We start from the raw sequence: 18,997 nt of genomic DNA on the forward strand, positions 1-18,997 counted from the left end.
ATGCTTGGTATTTTGTTTCTTTTCGTCTTTTCGTTCCCTCTATGTATCTCATACACGAGGCAAGTATTCCCCCTCCCCACCAGTCCCTTCCCGCTTCTGTGTCGACGTTTTTCATTGGTGATATTCCCAAGCATCTATTCTAATTACATATACGAGGGCCCTTTTTATACTTTTATTTTGCATCTCTTTGAAATTTCTTTTCGCCTTTTTAATGACCATGGCCATCATCCTGGGGAGCTTCAGGGTTGACCTTGATGAGGGTATCAATGCGCATGATGGAGATGCATGCCTCGACAGCACTCTTCAACTGCCTAACCTTGCTGACACTAGGCTCCAAAACACCGAGCTTGAGCTCATCCACGACCTTGCCGCGCATGAGGTCAAGACCATAGTTCTTGTAACCCTTCTTGCGCGCAATCGTCTTCTCGTCGTCGTTGGCATCACCCTCCTGGATACGCTGAGACAGTGCGTGTCTTGAGCGCAGCTGCGCGACTAGCTCGGCGGCATCCTTGGCAGCGTTGACGGCCAGCGTCTTGGGAATAACCAGGAGAGACTGGGCAAATTCGCCAATGGCAAGCTGCTCGCGAGAGCCAACTGTGCCAGCAAACTCTTCCAGGTAAATGTGAAGCGCAGTCTCGACAGCGCCGCCACCGGGGACGATGCTGCCGCTTTCTAAAGTACGCTTAACAGCGCAGAGGGAGTCGTGAATAGAGCGCTCCATTTCGTCAAGAGTGTAATCGTTGGGGCCGCGCAGAATGCACGAGGCTGCCGAATGGTTCTTGGGTCCGCGGATGATGATGCACTCGTCGTCGGAGATGCGTTCCTGAGAAATAGACTCAGCATGACCGAGGTATGAGGGATCAAACTTCTCGTCACCGTTGAGATCCGACAGAGTGCTTAGCAGGGTGCCACCGGTCGCCTTGGCGATGCGGCGAAGGTCCTCCTTTTTGCACCGGCGTACGCCCATGGCGCCCTTCTCAACAAATGTCTTTAGTACGAGGTCATCAATGCCCTTGGTGGTGAGGATGACATTGGCGCCGGCCTTGAGGATCAGGTCAACGCGCTCGAGAATCATGCCGGACTCGCGTGCACGGATCTGCTCCAGCTGCTGAGGGTCGTCAACGGTGATCTTGACGCCCATCTTCATGCGTTCCTTTTGCAGGTTCATGTCCAAGATGGCAATCTTGGCGTCCTGGATATAGGTGGGCATGGCCTGCGAGGCGACCGTGCAGTTGAGAGCGTAACCCTTGACAAGCATGGACTCGCGGGTACCCTTGCCATGAGCCTTGAGAATGTTGACAGCCTTGACGGGGTACTTGACTTCATTCTTATAGTTGGTCGTCTTGACGGCGGTGATGGCATCGACAACCATGTCTGCGAAAAAGTCGGAGTCGGCGCCAATGATCTTGCTGGACATGGAGGTCTTGGCAATGTTAAGGAGGGAATCGCGGCCGAGGTTCTCAACCTTGATGCTGACGTTCTCCTGGAGGTACTTGACGGCCTCGCGAAGAGCAAGACGGTATCCAGTAATGATGGTGGTGGGATGTATGCGGTTCTTCATGAGCTCGTTGCCGCGACGAAGCAGCTCGGCGGCGATGAGGACGACCGAGGTGGTACCGTCGCCGACTTCCCTATCTTGTTGCTGAGCGAGTTCGACGAGGATCTTGCCGGCCGGGTCTTCGACGTCGAGGAGCTGGAGAATGGTGGCGCCATCGTTGGTGACGGTGACGTCCTAGTTTGCGGTGAGTAAAACGGCGAGGGGCAGGTGGGTAGGCGAGAGCAGAATTGAGCGCCCGGAGAGACCTTACACCAATGTCGTCGACCATCATCTTATCGAGGCCGCTGGGGCCAAAGGAGCTCTTGACAACATTTGCAATGGCTTGCGTGGCCAGCACTGGCAGGGGTGGGTAGATGAGTTAGCAGTTGTGGTGGAATGTGGCGGGGAGGAGTCAACAAAGCGTACCGTTTTGGTCACGAATGTCCGATCCGGAAATCTTCTGGCCACCGAGGAAAAGAGTGCCGTTCCCTGGCTGTTCAAACATGGACGCCATTTCTGCAGCGGTGCGCGACGCGGGACGTTGGCAGAAGGGGAATTTGAGGTGGTGGTGATGATTGCTGGAATCGAGTTTCTGCCTGCGCGCCGCTATAATTTACCACGAGCTTCCACAGTGGACCATCTGCCCCTCGAAGCTTTTTTTGGGGGGCAAGTTAACGTGAGCTTCGGAGGGAGAGATTGTTCCAGTTCCGGGGTGGCGGCGATGGGCCAGGGCGACAACGGCGTCAACGTTAGTGCGTCCCCATTCTTGCTCCCGACCTACAAATGAATGAGCCAGCATTGCTGCTTTCCTGTGCCCCCTTGCACCACGTCCAGCTTTCGCCTGCCTCATGAGCAGGCTGCCCAAGCTCCAACTTCCCGAGTTGCGTGTGCATTTGATAAATCATATATCCAGTCGCGTTCGCAACATTTGCGGGTCTTCATGGCCTGCTGGCATTGTTCTGGATGAGAAGTAACGGCTTGGCAAACATGTCATGCAGCCACCTTACTTGAGAATTGTCTACGGGCTAACATCTTTGCTTCCAACCTGGCTCTATGGCAAGGCCATCTCGACCATACCTACGCACGCGGGGGGTGGTTTTGGGTATACCTGAAAAGCTGTGTCAGTTGTAAATTACATCTTTACTGCCTAGTTTACCTGATAGCGGCTTAAGACGTCTTGAAGCGAGTATTTTTATCTGGAACGTCTGGGAGCCTCTAATAATCTCACGAGGCAGCTTTCATATATGCGTGGACATGAGGACTGACATATTGTTTTATCCCTATCTAGTAATAGCCACCCGCATCGTAGGGACTTTGGAACCACGCTTTTGTGAGCGCGTTGCCATCTTGTACAAGGCAGTAAACATCAAGGTAGTATTGAGCGACTTGGCTGCAGGTATGCGACCAGCGTGGCACTTTCAGCTCCAGTCGCCGCACAACCATGAGCAGCCATCGCCACTCCGGTGACTTAAGCCCATCCGCTGGCCAGCACAGTCCGGCGGAGTTGATCCCTGTGACATCCTTCTATATCAGCCAATGGGGCAGTACTAGACCTAGGCATGAGCTCATCAAATCGGTCTCACCCACATCGCAGGTTCTTGCAGCAAATGCCTACCTTATAAGGGAACGAAGCCCCATCGACAGCACGAAAATCACAAGCCATCCATTCTACAGAATCCAAACAGTCCCCATACGCAGTACATCTGATTCAGAGTATTATCCTTTAGATTGAACTCAGAATGGCTGAAGTCGCTAGTCTCTACAACGCACTGCCCACACTAGGCGAGGCTGATGGGCAGTTTATTAATCGCGAGGCCATGCTGTGTGCCTTCGCCACGCTTTTGGCTCAATATAAGCACGCATTTGGCCTTTGCCTCGTTCATGCTCACTGCAAGCTTTCCGAGGGCAAATCATGCTGGCCAGAGGCAATGTCTCTCAGCCCGAGCTGATGGAGCATGCTGCAACTTTCTTTCCCGAACGGTGGCTTTCCACCGGGGAGCCATACGAATTCACGGTGCGGAGAACCGGGAAGTCTCCGACGGAGCTTATCAACAAGTTTAAGCGCATCGTCAGGGATGCTAAGCTTCAGAACATTCTCGGCCTATATGACATCGATGGAGGGGAGGAGACACCGGCTCTTATCGAGTGGACTGAGGGTAGAAAGAATCTCACTCGAGAGATTACTGATGATGACAAAACAGGCGAGCCAATCCAGACAGCTTGGAACTTTGCCCGAGGTGATCCTATAACCATGAGCGGCGTAATCGCTTGCGACCAACGCACGACCCGTACTTCAAGCACACATAAAGGTATGAAGTCTTTCCACTAAGCATTGTGTCTGAGTTAACCTGGCAAAATGGAAGGCACTCGATCGCACGGTTAACGTGCCGCCGACGATATAAGATAAGGCTACTTTGCATTGAAATATTGCAACAAGAGGCATTGATTAGGCGTTGTGGTTTTCCTCTCGTGCACGACATTGCACGACATTGCCTTGTTCTTTGTAACGTCAGCCAGCCGAAGATAACTTAAACTTACACAAAGGCATTCCTGCAAACGAATCATTCTTGAGGAAGTAACCTGCGGCCTCCAACAATGGTAGATGTTTCCTGGATATCTCTGTATTGTTCCTAGGTGTCCAGGCATCTATTCTTTGACACCCTCGCTACATTGAAATGAAATCATACCTGATGGACTCACCCAAGAGCCGTTGGCTAGTCACGACGCTTGGGCAGGTTGAGCAATCGAGAGGCAATATTTTCAATCTAAGTTTCAATCTGCGCCCCAAAGGTGAAGAAACATCCACCAGGAAAGCAACTAATGCGTCGGCCCTCAAGTATCCATATACTCCAATTTGCCTACGTCTGTATCTTCCCTACCATCCCACGCAGCTCGGCCAGAGTTGGACGCTCCTCTGGCCTCGGACGCATGCAGGCTTCAACGATGGCTCGAAGCGGAGGTGGAACAGGCCATTCGACAAAGTGCGTGATTGGGTTATTCGCGTAGACTATACTTTTGATGCAGTTTCCGATATCGTATATGTCGGATCTAGAACTCCATCCCGAGTCCTCTAGGCCCCCTTGAAGGCGACCTCAGGCGCCTTCCGCTCCCCCCAGCGGCTCTCGAGATCGCAAACAACCAGGCGTTGGCCGTCGTTCGAGAAGAGAAGGTTATCGGTGCGTAAGTCGCGATGGATAATACCAACCGAGTGAAGACAATGTAAGGCGTCAATAAGTTGTAGTATCCAGCTCTTGTAGAGGGCCAAGGAGGAAAAGTGACCGAGGGTACGCGCGCTAGACCACAGCTTTTCGAAGACAAGCTGCCCATCGGAAGACCTTCCAAGAAGCTGGATAATGTTGGGAGAGAATGGATGACCCGGTACAGAGCCGCCTTGGCACTTGATCAGATTCTCGACCTCGCTTCGATACTTGCCTTTTTTTACAAAGTGCTTCGCTGGGTCGACAGAGACAAGGGGAAGCTTGGAAACGAGCTCGCTCACGTCCTCAGAGTCGTCATCTATAACCTCGGGATACGCTAGACAGCAGTTCAGTAGACGTATATCGTCGCCGTCGATCTCAAGTGACCAGACATGGCGGGCAAGTTGCGACGGATTCTTAAGATATCGCCAGATAGAGTACCGGGGACGTCGAAAATTCGTACACATTGGCCATGCTCAGTGCCGTCGTCATACCAGAACGTCATGGAAGACTTGTCGCCGCACTGAAGATCTAGCTCGAGAACTGGTTTACCGCCTGGGGGGAACAGATTGGTAGCGAGGCGACACTGCTCATACTCGGCACGTAAATGGTGCACATTTTGGCTGAATGCGTCGTCGGTTTGAATCTGGCTAGCCATAGCTTGGTGGTCGGCGCTGATTTTAAATAGGAAGAAAATGATAGTGCAGGAGAAGGAGCATGAGAAGGAGCGTGTTAGGCAAAAGTTTCATCCCAGCTACTATATGGAAATCAGCTGAGCTCGACCCGCCGTTGGTGCCCAGCGGCGGCTCTGGTGCCTTAGTACATACCTACCTATCAACCACAGTAGACGTTTCAGTGGTTTTATGCCCTGATGGGAGGTTCGGCGCCTCCCACCGAGCATCCATTCAACAAGCCATTGAGCTTTGACCAGTCCTCTTCCCTGATTGGCCAGCTCTGCCCTAATCTGCAAATTACCTAACCAGGCCATCCTCTGCCCCTCCCTCCGAACTCAGGCGCCAAGTGGGCGCGGGGCAGGGTCTCCCCTCCACCAAAAAAAGAATAGTCTGGCTCTCGTGGTCACACCGCGAACGAATCTTGTCAACCTCGCCCACCCCTCCGTGCCTCGCTTTCTCACAGTGACTCAGACAATACAGACGCCTCGACGCCTCCAAGCTGATATAAAACTTGGGCGAGTTTCACCAGTTGAAAGGAACTATCCAAGCAAGTCTGCAAAGTTCAGTACCCCTCCTTCCCAGCAAAACCTCTAACATATCTTAGCTCCACCAACTGTCCCGTTTGCCTCGTTTCCACCACAATGGAAGGCGTCACCGAACAATCCAAGAGCGCCCTGAAGAAGGCCGAGAAGCAGGCCAAGATGGCTGCCGAAAAGGCTGCTAAGGCTGCTAAGAATGCCGCCAAGCAGACCAATGTCCCCGTCGTCGGTGGCAAGAAGACGGACGACATCATCGGCATTACCGTGACCAAGGCCGAGAACTTCCCACAATGGTATCAAGAGGTCGTCCTCAAGGCCGAGATGGTCGAATACTACCAGGAAATCTCTGGTTTTTTTGTCCTCCGCCCCATCTCTATGTACATCTGGAGTGCCATCCGCAAGTGGTTCCAGGAACGCATTGAGACCCTCGGCGTTGAGGAAGCCAGCTTCCCCATGTTCCTTTCCGCCAAGTCTTTGGAAAAGGAAAAGGACCACGTTGAAGGTTTTGCTCCTGAGCTGGCCTGGGTCACCAAGGCGTAAGCACTTTTGACCAATTCCCCGGCGCAATCGAAATGCTAACATGCATCATACGTAGTGGTGATAAGGATCTCGAGGTCCCTGTCGCTGTTCGTCCTACCTCCGAAGCTGTCATGTACCCCTACTACGCCAAGTGGATTCGAAGCCACCGCGATCTCCCTCTACGACTGAACCAATGGAACTCTGTTGTGCGTTGGGAGGCCAAACAGACCACTCCCTTCCTCCGTACCCGCGAGTTTCTGTGGCAGGAAGGCCACACGGCACTCCTGACGGAAGAATTGGCTGGTGTCGAGGTTCTCCAGATTCTCGATTACTATGCCGGTATCTATGAGGAGCTCCTTGCTGTCCCCGTTGTTAAGGGCCGCAAAACTGAGAATGAAAAATTTGCGGGCGGATACTACACCACCACCGTTGAAGGCTATATCCCCTCCAACGGTCGTGGTATCCAGGGCGCCACCTCCCACTGCCTTGGCCAGAACTTTAGCAAAATGTTCGACATCACTGTCGAAGACCCGGCCAACAAGGGCAACCACATTCACGTCTGGCAGAACTCCTGGGGCCTGTCCACCCGCGTCATCGGTGTCATGGTGATGGTCCACGGCGATGACAAGGGTCTCGTGCTCCCTCCTCGGATCGCTAAGCTCCAGACCATCCTTATTCCTGTTGGAATCAACAAGAACACGACCCCCGAGGCTCGCAAGCAACACGAGGAGCAGCTCCTCGACATTCAGCATATTCTTAAGAAGGTTGGTGTCCGCGTGGATGTTGACCTCCGTGACGGGTACACTCCTGCATGGAAGTTCAACGACTGGGAGCTGAAGGGTGTTCCCCTGCGTATTGAGTTTGGTCCCAAGGATGCTGCCAACAAGGTTGTGTCCTTTGCCCGTCGCGATACGGGAGCGAAGGGAACCGTTGCCTTGGATGAGCTCAGCACCAAGATCCCCGAGCTTCTCGAGACCATCCAAAAGGACATGTACACCAAGGCTGAAACTTCCTTCCGTGAGCACCGTCTCAAGATCACCAACTGGGACGAGGTCCTTCCCGCTCTCGACAACAAGAATGTTGTCCTAATCCCCTTCTGCGGTAATGGCAAGTGTGAAGACCGCATTAAGGAGCTTACCACTCGCGTGGATGAGCAGCCCGATGTCCCCGAAGGCCAAAAGGCTCCTACTATGGGCATGAAGTCCCTGTGCATTCCCTTCGAGCAGCCCGAGGGTATTGTTGCTGACGAAACTGAGTGCTTGAACCCTGAGTGCAAGAATAAAGCCGATAAGTGGACCATGTTTGGCCGCAGCTACTAAAGCTGCTAAGATGGTATCCGAGAAAAGGAAAAAGAGCGAACCTGGTGTTTGATTTCGGATGGTATATTGGATGTGAGATTTATTGGGGGTGACGGGGCATGAGCACTTGAACATGTATTGGCGGCGTTTGCTTGATTGATTCTTTCTTTGCCGGCATTAGACTTGGTGGCCATGATAGAGTGCAGAAAAATATATACGAATTGATGAGACAAATGATGCTTCATGGAGGATGCAGTGCTGCCAGCCTATCTATATATACAATGCAAGAACTCGTACTCTATGGTCTGGGCAAATGTCTACGTATAAAGACTGCAAGGCCGGATTAGCACCACGCAAACTTTTCGTTGGCCACCCATTCGATGTCATCAACTGAGCCTTGGCCGAACCACCTCAGACTTGCGAGGCTGTCCGTGTCTCGCTCGACAACCTCGCCTCCGAGCGGCGCCAGCCGCTGCCCGCGAAAGGCGGCGAGCACCCTGGCCGGCGGATTCCACAGCGCCACACTCCGGCAGTCGGCGTCTGCGGCCTCGCGCCGCGCCACGGCCATGATGCCCTCCAGTGCGACCGCCAGCTCCTCGTCCCTCGTCGCCGCGCCGTCCTCGACGACCAGCCGCAGGAAGTGCAATATCGTGACCACGGGCTCGCCCTCGCCGCCGCCGTAGCGCGAGCGCACCCAAAGACCCCAGACGCGCCGCGCCGCGCCGCCGTCCCCCGGCGGCGTGTACAGCGCGCCGTGGACGTCGGGATCGCGGCCGAGGTGGCCGCGCAGCATGTGGGCCTCGCGGCGGCAGTGCCACTTCAGCGTGCTGATGTCCGGCAGCACGGCCACGCGGGTCTTGGCGCTGCTGCCGGGCTTGGAAAGCTCCGCGCGGAGGAGCTGCTCGTCGCGCGCGGCCAGCTCCGGCAGGTGCGCGTCGCCGAGCTCGGTGATGCCAGCGGGTGTGCTCCGGGGCGGTGAGGCGGCGACGGGGAGCTCGAGGTGGGAGTTACCGATGGGCACCCACTGGTGCTTCGCGTAGAACGTGGGCCCGATGTCGGACCAGAGCACGGAGAACGCGGCGGCGGGGTCGCGGCGGGCCAGCTCCTCGCCGAGCAGCGCCATCATGCGGCCGGCGTACCCGCGGGAGCGGCAGGGCGGCGCGGTGAAGACGCTGGCGACGCCGTAGGCGGTGACGTCGGTGAGGGTGCCGTCGGGGCGGGCGACGACGGCGCGCTTCCGGATGGTGTCGCAGGAGGCGAGGATCCGGCGCGGCGCCGAGGAGTCAGAGGAGTCGGTGAGGATCCAGGGGGTCAGGCCGCCGTCGCGGGCGAGGGCAGTAGTCAGCAGGTCCATCTCGCGGTCGAGGTACTGCTGGAGGGAGAGGCCGGGGCCCCAGGAGGGGTGCGTGGCGCGGCAGGCCTCGCGCTGCTCGTCGGGGCTGGCGACGGCGAGGACGACGGAGGGGTCGTTGGCGTCGGGGAGGGGGGATGTCATGGTGCTGGCGGAAGCGGGCGGGCTGTAGGCTTGAATGAAAGTGGTGGGTTTACAATGGGTTGAAGAAGAATAATGAAAAGCGAAAGGAGCTATATTGGAATGATATTCGTCTTGTTGCTCTGAGCAATGTGGTGAATCGACAAGCTGGCCGGCAAGGGCGCGCTGTGGTTTTCTTTGTATTCTGGGTCCGCTCTCGCCAGTGATATCCGTTTACATTTCCACGACACTCTTCTAGAGTGGCAAATTCAGCAGTAGAGCAATTGAGTACTTGGGCTATCACCCTCGCATTCTCAAAATCGAATTGTTAGACATCCGTGCTCATCGAGCTCCAGCAGTTCGGGCCGCCATTCCATGTGCTTTTCATCTGTCAATAGCACAACCATGGTTCACACGTCACACTAGGAATATTGCTTATTACTAAAAGTAGAGTCTTGTAATCTGCCCAACACTAAGTTAACTAGTTAGCCCGTTGGAGCTCTGTACTAAGTTAAAAAATAGTGCCGTCTCAGGACGCCCTCCGAATACATCAACTCCACCACGGCGGCGAACTCAAAGTAGTATGGGTAGAACGGTAAGGCAGCAACGTGCACTTTTGATTTCTGCTGTAAACAGAGACAAACCATCGAGATAGGTAGTACAGACTGGAAATTAAGAGTCTTCATTTACGTGTCGAAAATTAGCCGCGCTCATCGGATGGTCTTGGTATCCGCGGGCGCCGGGGTTGTATCGCTGATCTGGGTTCTGCTAGACCAACGCCGGCTTACACCGAGTTGACGCAAGTATTGCCCAATTGTGGTCACCGATATACGGTCACATGCGAAGTGTGGAAATAGATTAATCATATCAATAGTGTAAAAAGAAAGAGCGGTTTTTTGAAACCATCTATGTACTTTTCAAGCTCGCCCTGGCAATTGCCTTCTTCTAGTGATGGTACTGGATGACAGTGACAACTACAATCTATTGACAGAGAGTGATGAGCCTCATGAATTTACAGTCAGAAGAACATTTGGTTTATTACTCAAGATTCTCTTATAAAATCCATCAACCATTTGCAGTGCCTCAATAGCGTCTGACATCTACGGGACCCGTTGGTCCACTGTCTCTATCTGAATAGTCTAATCTTCATCTCGCACAAGCTGACAGTTTCGAAGAAGACATACGCACTATGCCATCGAGCGCAGGCTCGTATCCAAGAGCCAAAGAGTCGCTTCAGGTGCAGGAGGGTGTATCTATCATTGAGCGCTATGCTCCGCTCGTCGCAGGCTAACGGTGTTCCAGATTAGCAGAGGATCCCATCACGAATTGAACCACGGCGCGGCTGACCCTGGATATGCAGACTTCTTACTGGCCGGCCGTCCAAGAGAAACGAGGCTTAGACTGGAGCTAGAATGCTCGGATTAAACCGAGGTGCAGAAAGCCACAGCGATGAGGAAAACACACTACGGCTAATGTCGTTAGAACATGTAGTTGAGGGAGCGAGTACGAACATGCTAAGACAAAGTTGTGAGGATTCTCTACTAAGACGGGAGTATAGGTGGATATTCGCCGAGCATGCTCTGGAAAGGATGTGAATGTGCCCCGTGCATCATCCGTGACCAATGCCTGTTCACACGCTGCCGTGTCATTCACGACTGGCTCACACATATACATCATGAATAGCAATTGGACAATTGGGTCAGACTCGATACAATCGGTATAGCCTTTTTCCTCTTGCAATGAAAACACTTCTTTTGCTCTTCTTCCCTCCTTTTTTCTCCTTTTTTTTTCCGTTTTTCTTTTATTCTTTCTTCCATTTCTTCCTGTCCAAAAGCCAAGCCCGACCGACAACTCTGGGGATGGCCTCTCCCGACACAGCGATTCAGACTCAGCACAGCCAGGCCAACTGTACTTCTAGCTTCATTCAAAAAGAAACTGATCAATTCCATTGAAACATGCAGCTCTGCTTCTATACACAGTGCGCGCCACCCTGTCCTTTCGTCGTGGCTTACAGTCTAGGCTATGCGCCACGTTGTGAGCCTGTTAGTGAGTGAAAGTCACCTGCCCTGCCCACGAACCTCAGCTCCCCTCCGGATCTTCCGGATCCGATTTATCAGAGCTTCAGGTATACACATTTAGCGTTTTCTTGAGATTTTAGGAAGGAGCAATTGGCTGGCTGCAACTATTTTATGGGAGCTGCACTGTGTTGGTGTTGGAGCTGAGGGCCACAGGCGACTGATGGCGCCGGCCCGCTACGTCAGAATGCCGTCAAGTCAACGCCCAGGAATCCCATTCCTAACTGTAAATTCGAATTCTAACGCCCCGCCAGAGAGACTTGATGGACTGTTTTGTCTAGTTGAAATATTCGCAAAAATGTATTTATTGCAAGATGGTAAGAACCTCTTCGTGATGTGTACTACTAGAGCGTGCGCCTTGAGGGACAAGCGAATAGTCCTTAAAAAAGAGGTGCAGGTGCGCGCAGTGCTTGGAAAAGACCCGGAAAGCAAAGGATGGTTGAGAGTATGAGATGATGTAGAGTGCGTACGAATAGACTCGCCGAAACACAAAGTTAATATTATTCGTCTGGTAGTGGCGTGATGAGCCGTGAATCCCGTTGAACTCATGTGCCGTCTTCCTCCGCATGCGTCCTAGGTTTGTGCAGATGACAGTCAGAGGCAGAGAGAGGCGCAAGCACTGTTTGCTCTATAGAGTCGAGCACCGTCCTATAGATTCCTCATAAACTCGAGAATGCCGTGATACATCCGAGCAAGAATTATACAAACTTACAAACTCGCAATCCAGCAACTCTAGCAACTCTAGCAATTCCAGCAACTCCAGCAACTCCAGCGATCAACACCATGGCTCGATCACCTATCCGGTTCTTTGCCCTTTTCAACCATTTTATGGTATGGGTATCTGCAGTGATTGTCATGGGCATTGTGTCGTACTTTTTGAGCAAGTTTGGCGCCCTCGCCAACCGCCGCACGCACATCGTCTACCAAGAAACCATTGTAAGTCGCCCCATGCGGCGGCCACTCATTCCATTCTACTCTAACCTTTGTATAGGCCGTCCTTACGGTTGCAATTTGGACCGTTGGCATGCTTCTGCCCCTCGTCGGCAGATATGGCGGACACATGTGGCCTGTGAACCTCATCTTCTCTTACCTCTGGCTCACCTCGTTCATCTTCTCGGCGCAAGACTGGGCTCGTCAACGATGCTACTACAGCGACTTCTTTGGCAAGTGCAGCTTGAAGAAGACGGTCATTGCCTTTAACTTTTTTGCCTTGTGAGTGAACAGCCCCGTGACGTGATGGAAAGCGTACATTCACTGACCGTTGTGCAGCTTCTTCCTACTGATCAACGCTCTGGTGGAGGCATATATGTATCGTAGCCATCGTGCCGAGAGAGAAGGCACTGGCACGCTTCATCACGCAAAGCGACCGGGGACGGCAGAGACGGCGGAGACGACACACTCTGCTGCCCCGGTCGCACCGGCCGCACGGGGCGTAGCAGAGCCTGCCACAACTACCGTTTAGTTTTCGGCCCGATGCTGGGCTAGTATCGAGCTGCGGTCGGCATGCCTCATACATGGTTGTTGTAGAGGTGAACGTTGGTAACTTACTAGGTGCCGACCCTTGATTGTCCACCGTCTGTCTCGCGGTGGCTTTGCTGAGGAGTAATGCTACTAAGGGGATATTTTGACTGTGAATTTTTTTTTATTTCGATGCGGGGAGTATTTGAGCATTAATAATTGTTGCGCTCAAATTTTAATACATTTGTTTAATGAAGGAAGCTATTTTGCGTAGGCGTCAATAGTGCCGTGGATGAACGAGATGCTGTTCCCCTCAGACGGGCGCAACTGATGGCTCGACGCCGCTCTATCGATGATGATTGGATAGCCCTACAGTCTGTGATCAGATCGAATCATATTGTATAAGTAGCATCTTCTGTAAAACGGGCGCCCCCTGAATAACCGTCGGGCGAACCCACCCAGTGAACCCACCCGAAACCCATCGGCGTCGGTGCTTGACGGAGCTCCGGCCGGATCTGAACCCACCTAGCCGGGGTGACGGAACCCACCCAGCACCACCCAGCCGGTGCAGGGGAGGCTAGTAGAATGATCGTAGCAAGGATCAGGGACCCCTTTTGAGTCTCATTCTGCCTTGTCGATTTTATTTCGATTTTACTTCTATTATTTTGGGGGGCCCTGTTGTCTCGAACCCGCTGTCCGTCGCTCCGCCAATGGTCTAGCCCGGCTTCTCACCCGCCAATCAGACCTTCCTGGCCGATTCTTGTGACTCTAAACAGTGCTCATACTTCGTAGTCGTGTCTCTGATTGATTACGGGAAAGCCCCAGAGCACCCGGTCAGCCGGGGCCCAGCATCGTCCCGTTCATCTGACGTCGTCTACCTGGCAACTGGGGGAGGGTTCGCCCCCAAAGCCCCGGTAAATCCCGCCTACATCCTGTAAGTCTCATCTTGTAACATATGAGTCTCCCGTTCCTCCAGAAGGAAGGGAAGATCGCTGCATGGCTTGTAGGAACTCCGCCAGCCTGCCAATTCAAGTCCGCCATTGACGAGCTGAAAATGGCATTGCCCAAGCTTGGTTTAGCCACCTTTTCCCCCGTACTCGACACGGAAGAACCGATAGCCTTACACCGAAACTCTGGGACTAGGCTGCCGTACATGGCTTAGATAATTGTTTTCGCTTCGCATTATTCCCATCGGCGAAATAGGGAATTAGAGTTGCACCGAGAGATTGACCATGCCTACGGATGGATATCGTGCTAAGACCAAATTGTACCGCCGACGGATGGGCAGGGCGAGGCGCGGCTAACAAGCACACACTTTGGCCAGGCTCGGGCTGTTTTTCTTTTTTTTTTTTTTTTTTTTTTTTTTTTTTTTTTTTTTAGCGGCGCAAATCCCAGCATTCGGCTCCATGGTATGAGATCTAGAATTCCCCAAAAGTTTAATTTTGTCTTCAGCGTTCGTCTCTTGTTTGGTCAGCGCGACTGGTCCAAGTTGCCACCTCGGTCCTCGCGGACGGCCCGATGACGGTTGGCAAGTAGATTGTGTAGTTTCAAGCCACTGTCTATAGAGACCATATATTCGGATTCATGATCCGATGGCGGTGAGCCGCACAAAGCAATATGCGATAGGGCTGATCCACCGATGGAGGCATGCAGTGATACAGCTTGCTGTCTTGCTTGGCTCAAGGTAAGCATCCTTTGGGTGGCTCAAGCCTGAGAGAGGCTGCCGAAGACAAGATAGTCGACAAAAGTACAAAATGAAGCGACAATTGGGGTTGCATATAGACCCTTGATCCCATTAGTCGGGGAGACCTAGCCTCAGCCGAAAGACTGCTACCCCCCCCCCCCCCTTGTACTTCTCTTTTTTCTTTACCGTCAATTTCTCCCACACCCCCCTCTAGCCTGTAGCCTCGACCACCGAAGTCCCTAGATAATTAGGACAGGACTCGGGCGTCCCCCCCTCGTCTGCACGGTAGGAGTGCTGGCGGGGCAAGGCGCGCCATCGCAGCCGTGACGTCTACCCGCAGTCTGTCATCTTCCTATCCTTTTTCATATTCTGGTCAATGCTTATCGAGTGACTCAGCCTTTACACGAAATGGTCGCACCGCTAAGAGGTTGGCAACAACCACCGCCCATAGCTCACTATCTGAACACCCCTTCCTTAGCCTCTCCCTTGATGAGTATAGACTACAAGACGCGAGGCTCGGATTTCGGGCCCTGCGGATGCCTTTGACTAGTGCCGGGCCTCACCGGTAGAGCGGCCGAGTGTATATAATATGCTTTTGCGTTCCTGTCTTATTGCACCCGGACCCCATCAACAGCCCTACGAAAGCTTTATTTTGGTGGCGCATACTTTCAAAAATCAACGACATTCAAGACCCAAATACCTCTGTATCTTCAAGTCTATACCATCTCTGAAGATGGCCTCTAGCGCAAAGAACCGCCTCCGTCTGCCGACTGGGGTTGTGCCTAGGTGTGCAGTTCCTCCACCCTGGCACTCCACGCGCCATATGAAACGCGACTGACCATGTACAGCAAACATTATGAAGGACTTCTTATGACAAGCTTTCCGGTGCTGGAGCGTCCGAAAAGCCGGCGAGCCAAATATCCCAAGGTTCGTACTGGATGCGTTTCATGTAAGTGCACATCTGGTTTCTCACTGCGAGTGTATGTGGCATCCACTAACAGGGATACAGGCAAGTAAGTTGCATTGCTTCTTGACCGTAGCATATCACTTACGTGGATAAAATTAACATTCGATAGGAAGCGCCACGTCAAATGCGACGAGGTCAAGCCCAGCTGCAACCGCTGTCTGAAGTGGTCCGGCGTGTGTGGCGGCTACGAGACGCCGTGCAGGAAGATCCCATCCACCAAGAGCTCCTCTGCTACACATTTAGGAGCCAGATGCAAGTCATTGAGACCTTCAGAGAGCCCAGAGATTCCTACCTTGGACGAAAGCGTCGCCACCCTCTCTGTTACCAGCAATGAGCCGGCGACGCCGCCGATGTCGAACTCGTACTCGCCCTACTACCATCCATTCGACTACTTCAACGGGCGGGAAAGGACGTTCAGCAGTAGTGGAAGTAGCCTGGGAGGAACGCCTCTACCTGCCTTTCATGGTCGCGATCCCGCAGCCATGGACAGTTTTGTCGAAGCTGGCATTCTTGACGCCACGTTCTGGACTGACACGGTTCCCCGACTGGTCCAGGAGAACCTCGCCGTCCGCTACGCCAACATGGCCGTGCACATCCTCATCATATCCAAGCAGAAGCCTCAGCCCATACCACAAGAGCAGCCCGGATTCGGCAGCGACAGCTACAGCCTCGCGCTGGCGCACTACGGCCTCGCGATCCAGCAGATGCGCAACCCGGAGGAGGGGACGTGCGGCGGCACCCGTGCAGCGGTGCTCTGCTCGATGCTCTTCGCCGTCTTCGAGGCCCTGAACGGGGACAGGGAGGCCGCCGAGGCGCACCTCCTCTGCGGGCAGCGCATGCTCGACGAGCTGCGGCAGCGGCTGCCCCAGGGCATCGCGGCGGGCGCGGGGAGCAGCAGCCTGCGCGGGGAGCTGCGGAATTTGCTGCGGTACATCTCGCTGCAGGTGCGTATCGGGGGGGCGACGTGCTGGAAGGGCGAGTTGGACGCGGTGTGCGCGGAGTATCTGGACGAATTTGTCGCGGGCGGCGACCTGTACGATGCGTCGCCGGGATATGAGATGCCACCAGACTATGCTTCCGTGAGTTGGCCGGGGAGAGATGATGTGTTTGCAGTTGGGCTGGATGATTTCGCACTTTGAGAGGGAGTATGGAATGTTTGCTGTGCTAACCTGGGAGGCTCGGTTTATTGGCCTCTTGTTGCATGTGTGAAGGGCATGAGAAGGACATACAGCCAAAAACGAGGAGCATCTACGACAGGACGGAAAAGTTTCTTGAGTAGGTTTTGGGTAGCGAAAAAATTATTTTAATATCAAAAATCAACATCTCTACTTTCAATATTTGGCATACATTATGTTGCAATTCTACATACGGCTAGCCATTAGACAGTGGCTTCCGAAGGCGTTGAAGAATAATTCGTGATTTTCTGTTCTGAATTTTATGCCACTGAACCAGAACACGGGCAAGCTCCTAAAGCCAAATCTATTTCTCTGGACTTGCTACATTTTTAAAAATTTTGCCGTTCTCGGACTGTAGCTGTCGATGCCACTCACTTGGTTGGCCGCCTAGAGTCTGCCATAGACAATCGACCACAGAGGGAGGGGCAGTTTTTGGCGTCTGACCAACCCTCATCACCACCCTCATACAACTTCAACATCACACCAGCCGAGCCCGGCAAGATGGCTCTCCCGTTGCCTAATGCTCTTGTCCCAAATGAGGTGGCTTTCTTGTGCGAAATGGAGCTCGTCACAGTTGTACCGCGGCAACGGCTTGACAGCATTGAGCTTCTGGGAGTACGTGGAGCGCGTCGCGACTACCAATCCTAACCACGGCCTCGTTGCTAACCAGCCATTGCTCCGCGAACAGGGCACCACGCCGTCCCTCCGACCACCGAGACGAAGCGAACTCCCCCTGTGGCTCGCCCTCCTGCTAAAGAAGCAGCGCCGCGCCAACATCGTCGCCCCGGCCTGGCTGCACCCCGCGTCCCTCCGCGACATCGTCCACCACGAGACCACCATCGACACCGCCGGCTGGGCGCCCCCTCCCCCGCCCCCCGTCCGCGCCGACTCGACCGGCAACGCCCGGCCCTTGAACGACCCCGACTCGACGACGCCGCTGTCGCCGCCCTTCTTGCCCTCGTGCACCGCCGACGCGCCGTCCGGCGCCATCCCGTACCACTGGCGCGAGCTCGCCGAGATGCTGCTGACGCACGCGCACGACGACGTGCCGTCCGCCGCGGAGGTGCGCTCGCTGCTGCGCGACCTGCAGGAGGTTCGCGACGCCAAGATGCGCGAGAGCACGGCGCGCCTCGAGGCCGGCATCGACGGCGTCATGAGCTTGCGGGGTGTCGGCGCGATGGAGCTCGCGGAGAGCAGGGGCTTCCTGACGGCTGTTGTGGAGGGCGTCAGGAAGCTGGGCGCGAGCGCGGAGGCGACGCGCAGAGAGGAGGAGGAGGAGGCCGGCGGCGCGGACGATGACTACGACGGCAGCGACGACGACGACATGGGGTTGTAGGGGGATACGGCACACGATTTTTGACGACGATATGAAATTGACAAGCTATCTGATATACATTGGAACTGGTGGTGCAGAGTTCATCCTCCAGCATTCATTGCATATACTGGTGTACAGTCGGGGGAGCAGGCCCAACATCGTCTCGAGCGATAGCACGCGACCGCGACCTCTGGCCTGAACAAAAGTCCCACCGCTCGCGACCGACGTGCCACGGTCAAAAGTCGACAAAAAGCTGTCCCCCAAGCTGCGATAACCATCTCCGATCCAACCAGCGCTGCTTGTTGCATCCAACTCGGCTCTCAGCACGCGGGTTCTCGTACTGGGCTGACGCGAAACTTGCTTTGGCGCTGCGATCCGCCGACTCCGCAGATTCAGTTGTCTTCGGCGTACTTGTTCAACCACTTCTTGGAACGGCAACACCTCCGGATCCTCTGGCAGTGCGTCGTGCAGCGGCCTGTCATCATAAAGCCCCTCTAGGAGCGGCGGTGCGCCGACGAGGCGGGAGCGCATCCGAGTTAGGCGAAGCGCACTGGGCGGGGCTGGCTTGTGATGGCGATGAGATGATTGATTGCGTGTCGGTGGCATTTTGCAAACTTCGAGGCGTTTGGTGATTTGTTCTTGGTGCCGTTTGAGCTGGCGGTCTTGGAGCAGGCTGATGGAAGGCAGGACCTGTTGGTACTGTTGGTACTGTTAGAGAAGTGGATTGTTCTAACATGATGAGAAGAGCATGGAAATGTATAAACAGCGATTCATAGATTTATAGAAGGTTACATTTTCTTACTTTGACAATACCTAGTCCTAGAAGGCCTTTGTCAAGTGTGTGCTGAAAAGGAGGGGGCGGTGTCTTTTGGTCGGGAGCCGTTCTACTTGGTCAATGCACCGCTTACACAAAGCAGACTCAGAGATCGTTCCCGTGAGCTAGAAATAGATCTATTAATACCCTAAAGCTAGCTTTGATGCATTCTTGAAGCGTCTCTCGTAATCCCGTTGTCCTTTCCACTGCCACCAGTCGACTCCCACGGGGTCAAGACGGCCGGTTTCCTTGTCACGTCAAAGAAAACAAACGT

The 18,997-nt window shown here is 54.0% G+C and overlaps 6 protein-coding genes across 6 annotated transcripts; 3 read left to right on the forward strand and 3 right to left on the reverse strand.

The window, feature by feature from the left end:
• Positions 1 to 208: 208 nt before the first annotated feature.
• ISF_05848 (T-complex protein 1 subunit alpha) lies at positions 209 to 2,051 on the reverse strand (the record flags this gene model as incomplete). The annotated part of the gene is made up of 3 exons (XM_018849453.1): positions 209 to 1,732; positions 1,809 to 1,894; positions 1,964 to 2,051. 3 exons carry the CDS (start codon positions 2,049 to 2,051, stop codon positions 209 to 211), a joined length of 1,698 nt encoding a protein of 565 aa, XP_018703480.1.
• Positions 2,052 to 4,607: 2,556 nt separating this feature from the next.
• Positions 4,608 to 5,392, reverse strand: ISF_05849 (Protein kinase-like domain protein; the record flags this gene model as incomplete). Its single annotated transcript, XM_018849454.1, has 2 exons — positions 4,608 to 5,071; positions 5,122 to 5,392. The coding sequence occupies 2 exons, from the start codon at positions 5,390 to 5,392 to the stop codon at positions 4,608 to 4,610; spliced, it is 735 nt and encodes a 244-aa protein (XP_018703481.1).
• A 657-nt stretch (positions 5,393 to 6,049) lies between these two features.
• Positions 6,050 to 7,785, forward strand: ISF_05850 (prolyl-tRNA synthetase; the record flags this gene model as incomplete). Its single annotated transcript, XM_018849455.1, has 2 exons — positions 6,050 to 6,483; positions 6,543 to 7,785. The coding sequence occupies 2 exons, from the start codon at positions 6,050 to 6,052 to the stop codon at positions 7,783 to 7,785; spliced, it is 1,677 nt and encodes a 558-aa protein (XP_018703482.1).
• Positions 7,786 to 8,107: 322 nt separating this feature from the next.
• Positions 8,108 to 9,259, reverse strand: ISF_05851 (Acyl-CoA N-acyltransferase; the record flags this gene model as incomplete). The annotated part of the gene is made up of 1 exon (XM_018849456.1): positions 8,108 to 9,259. One exon carries the CDS (start codon positions 9,257 to 9,259, stop codon positions 8,108 to 8,110), a length of 1,152 nt encoding a protein of 383 aa, XP_018703483.1.
• Positions 9,260 to 12,093: 2,834 nt separating this feature from the next.
• ISF_05852 (MARVEL-like domain protein) lies at positions 12,094 to 12,772 on the forward strand (the record flags this gene model as incomplete). The annotated part of the gene is made up of 3 exons (XM_018849457.1): positions 12,094 to 12,246; positions 12,302 to 12,522; positions 12,580 to 12,772. 3 exons carry the CDS (start codon positions 12,094 to 12,096, stop codon positions 12,770 to 12,772), a joined length of 567 nt encoding a protein of 188 aa, XP_018703484.1.
• A 2,413-nt stretch (positions 12,773 to 15,185) lies between these two features.
• On the forward strand, positions 15,186 to 17,930 carry ISF_05853 (DNA replication complex GINS protein psf2; the record flags this gene model as incomplete). The annotated part of the gene is made up of 6 exons (XM_018849458.1): positions 15,186 to 15,238; positions 15,315 to 15,401; positions 15,454 to 15,465; positions 15,529 to 16,498; positions 17,012 to 17,209; positions 17,265 to 17,930. The coding sequence occupies 6 exons, from the start codon at positions 15,186 to 15,188 to the stop codon at positions 17,928 to 17,930; spliced, it is 1,986 nt and encodes a 661-aa protein (XP_018703485.1).
• Between the last annotated feature and the right edge of the window lie 1,067 nt (positions 17,931 to 18,997).

This window comes from Cordyceps fumosorosea (genome assembly GCF_001636725.1).
Source record: "Cordyceps fumosorosea ARSEF 2679 chromosome Unknown scaffold_14, whole genome shotgun sequence".
Lineage (NCBI taxonomy): Eukaryota > Fungi > Ascomycota > Sordariomycetes > Hypocreales > Cordycipitaceae > Cordyceps > Cordyceps fumosorosea.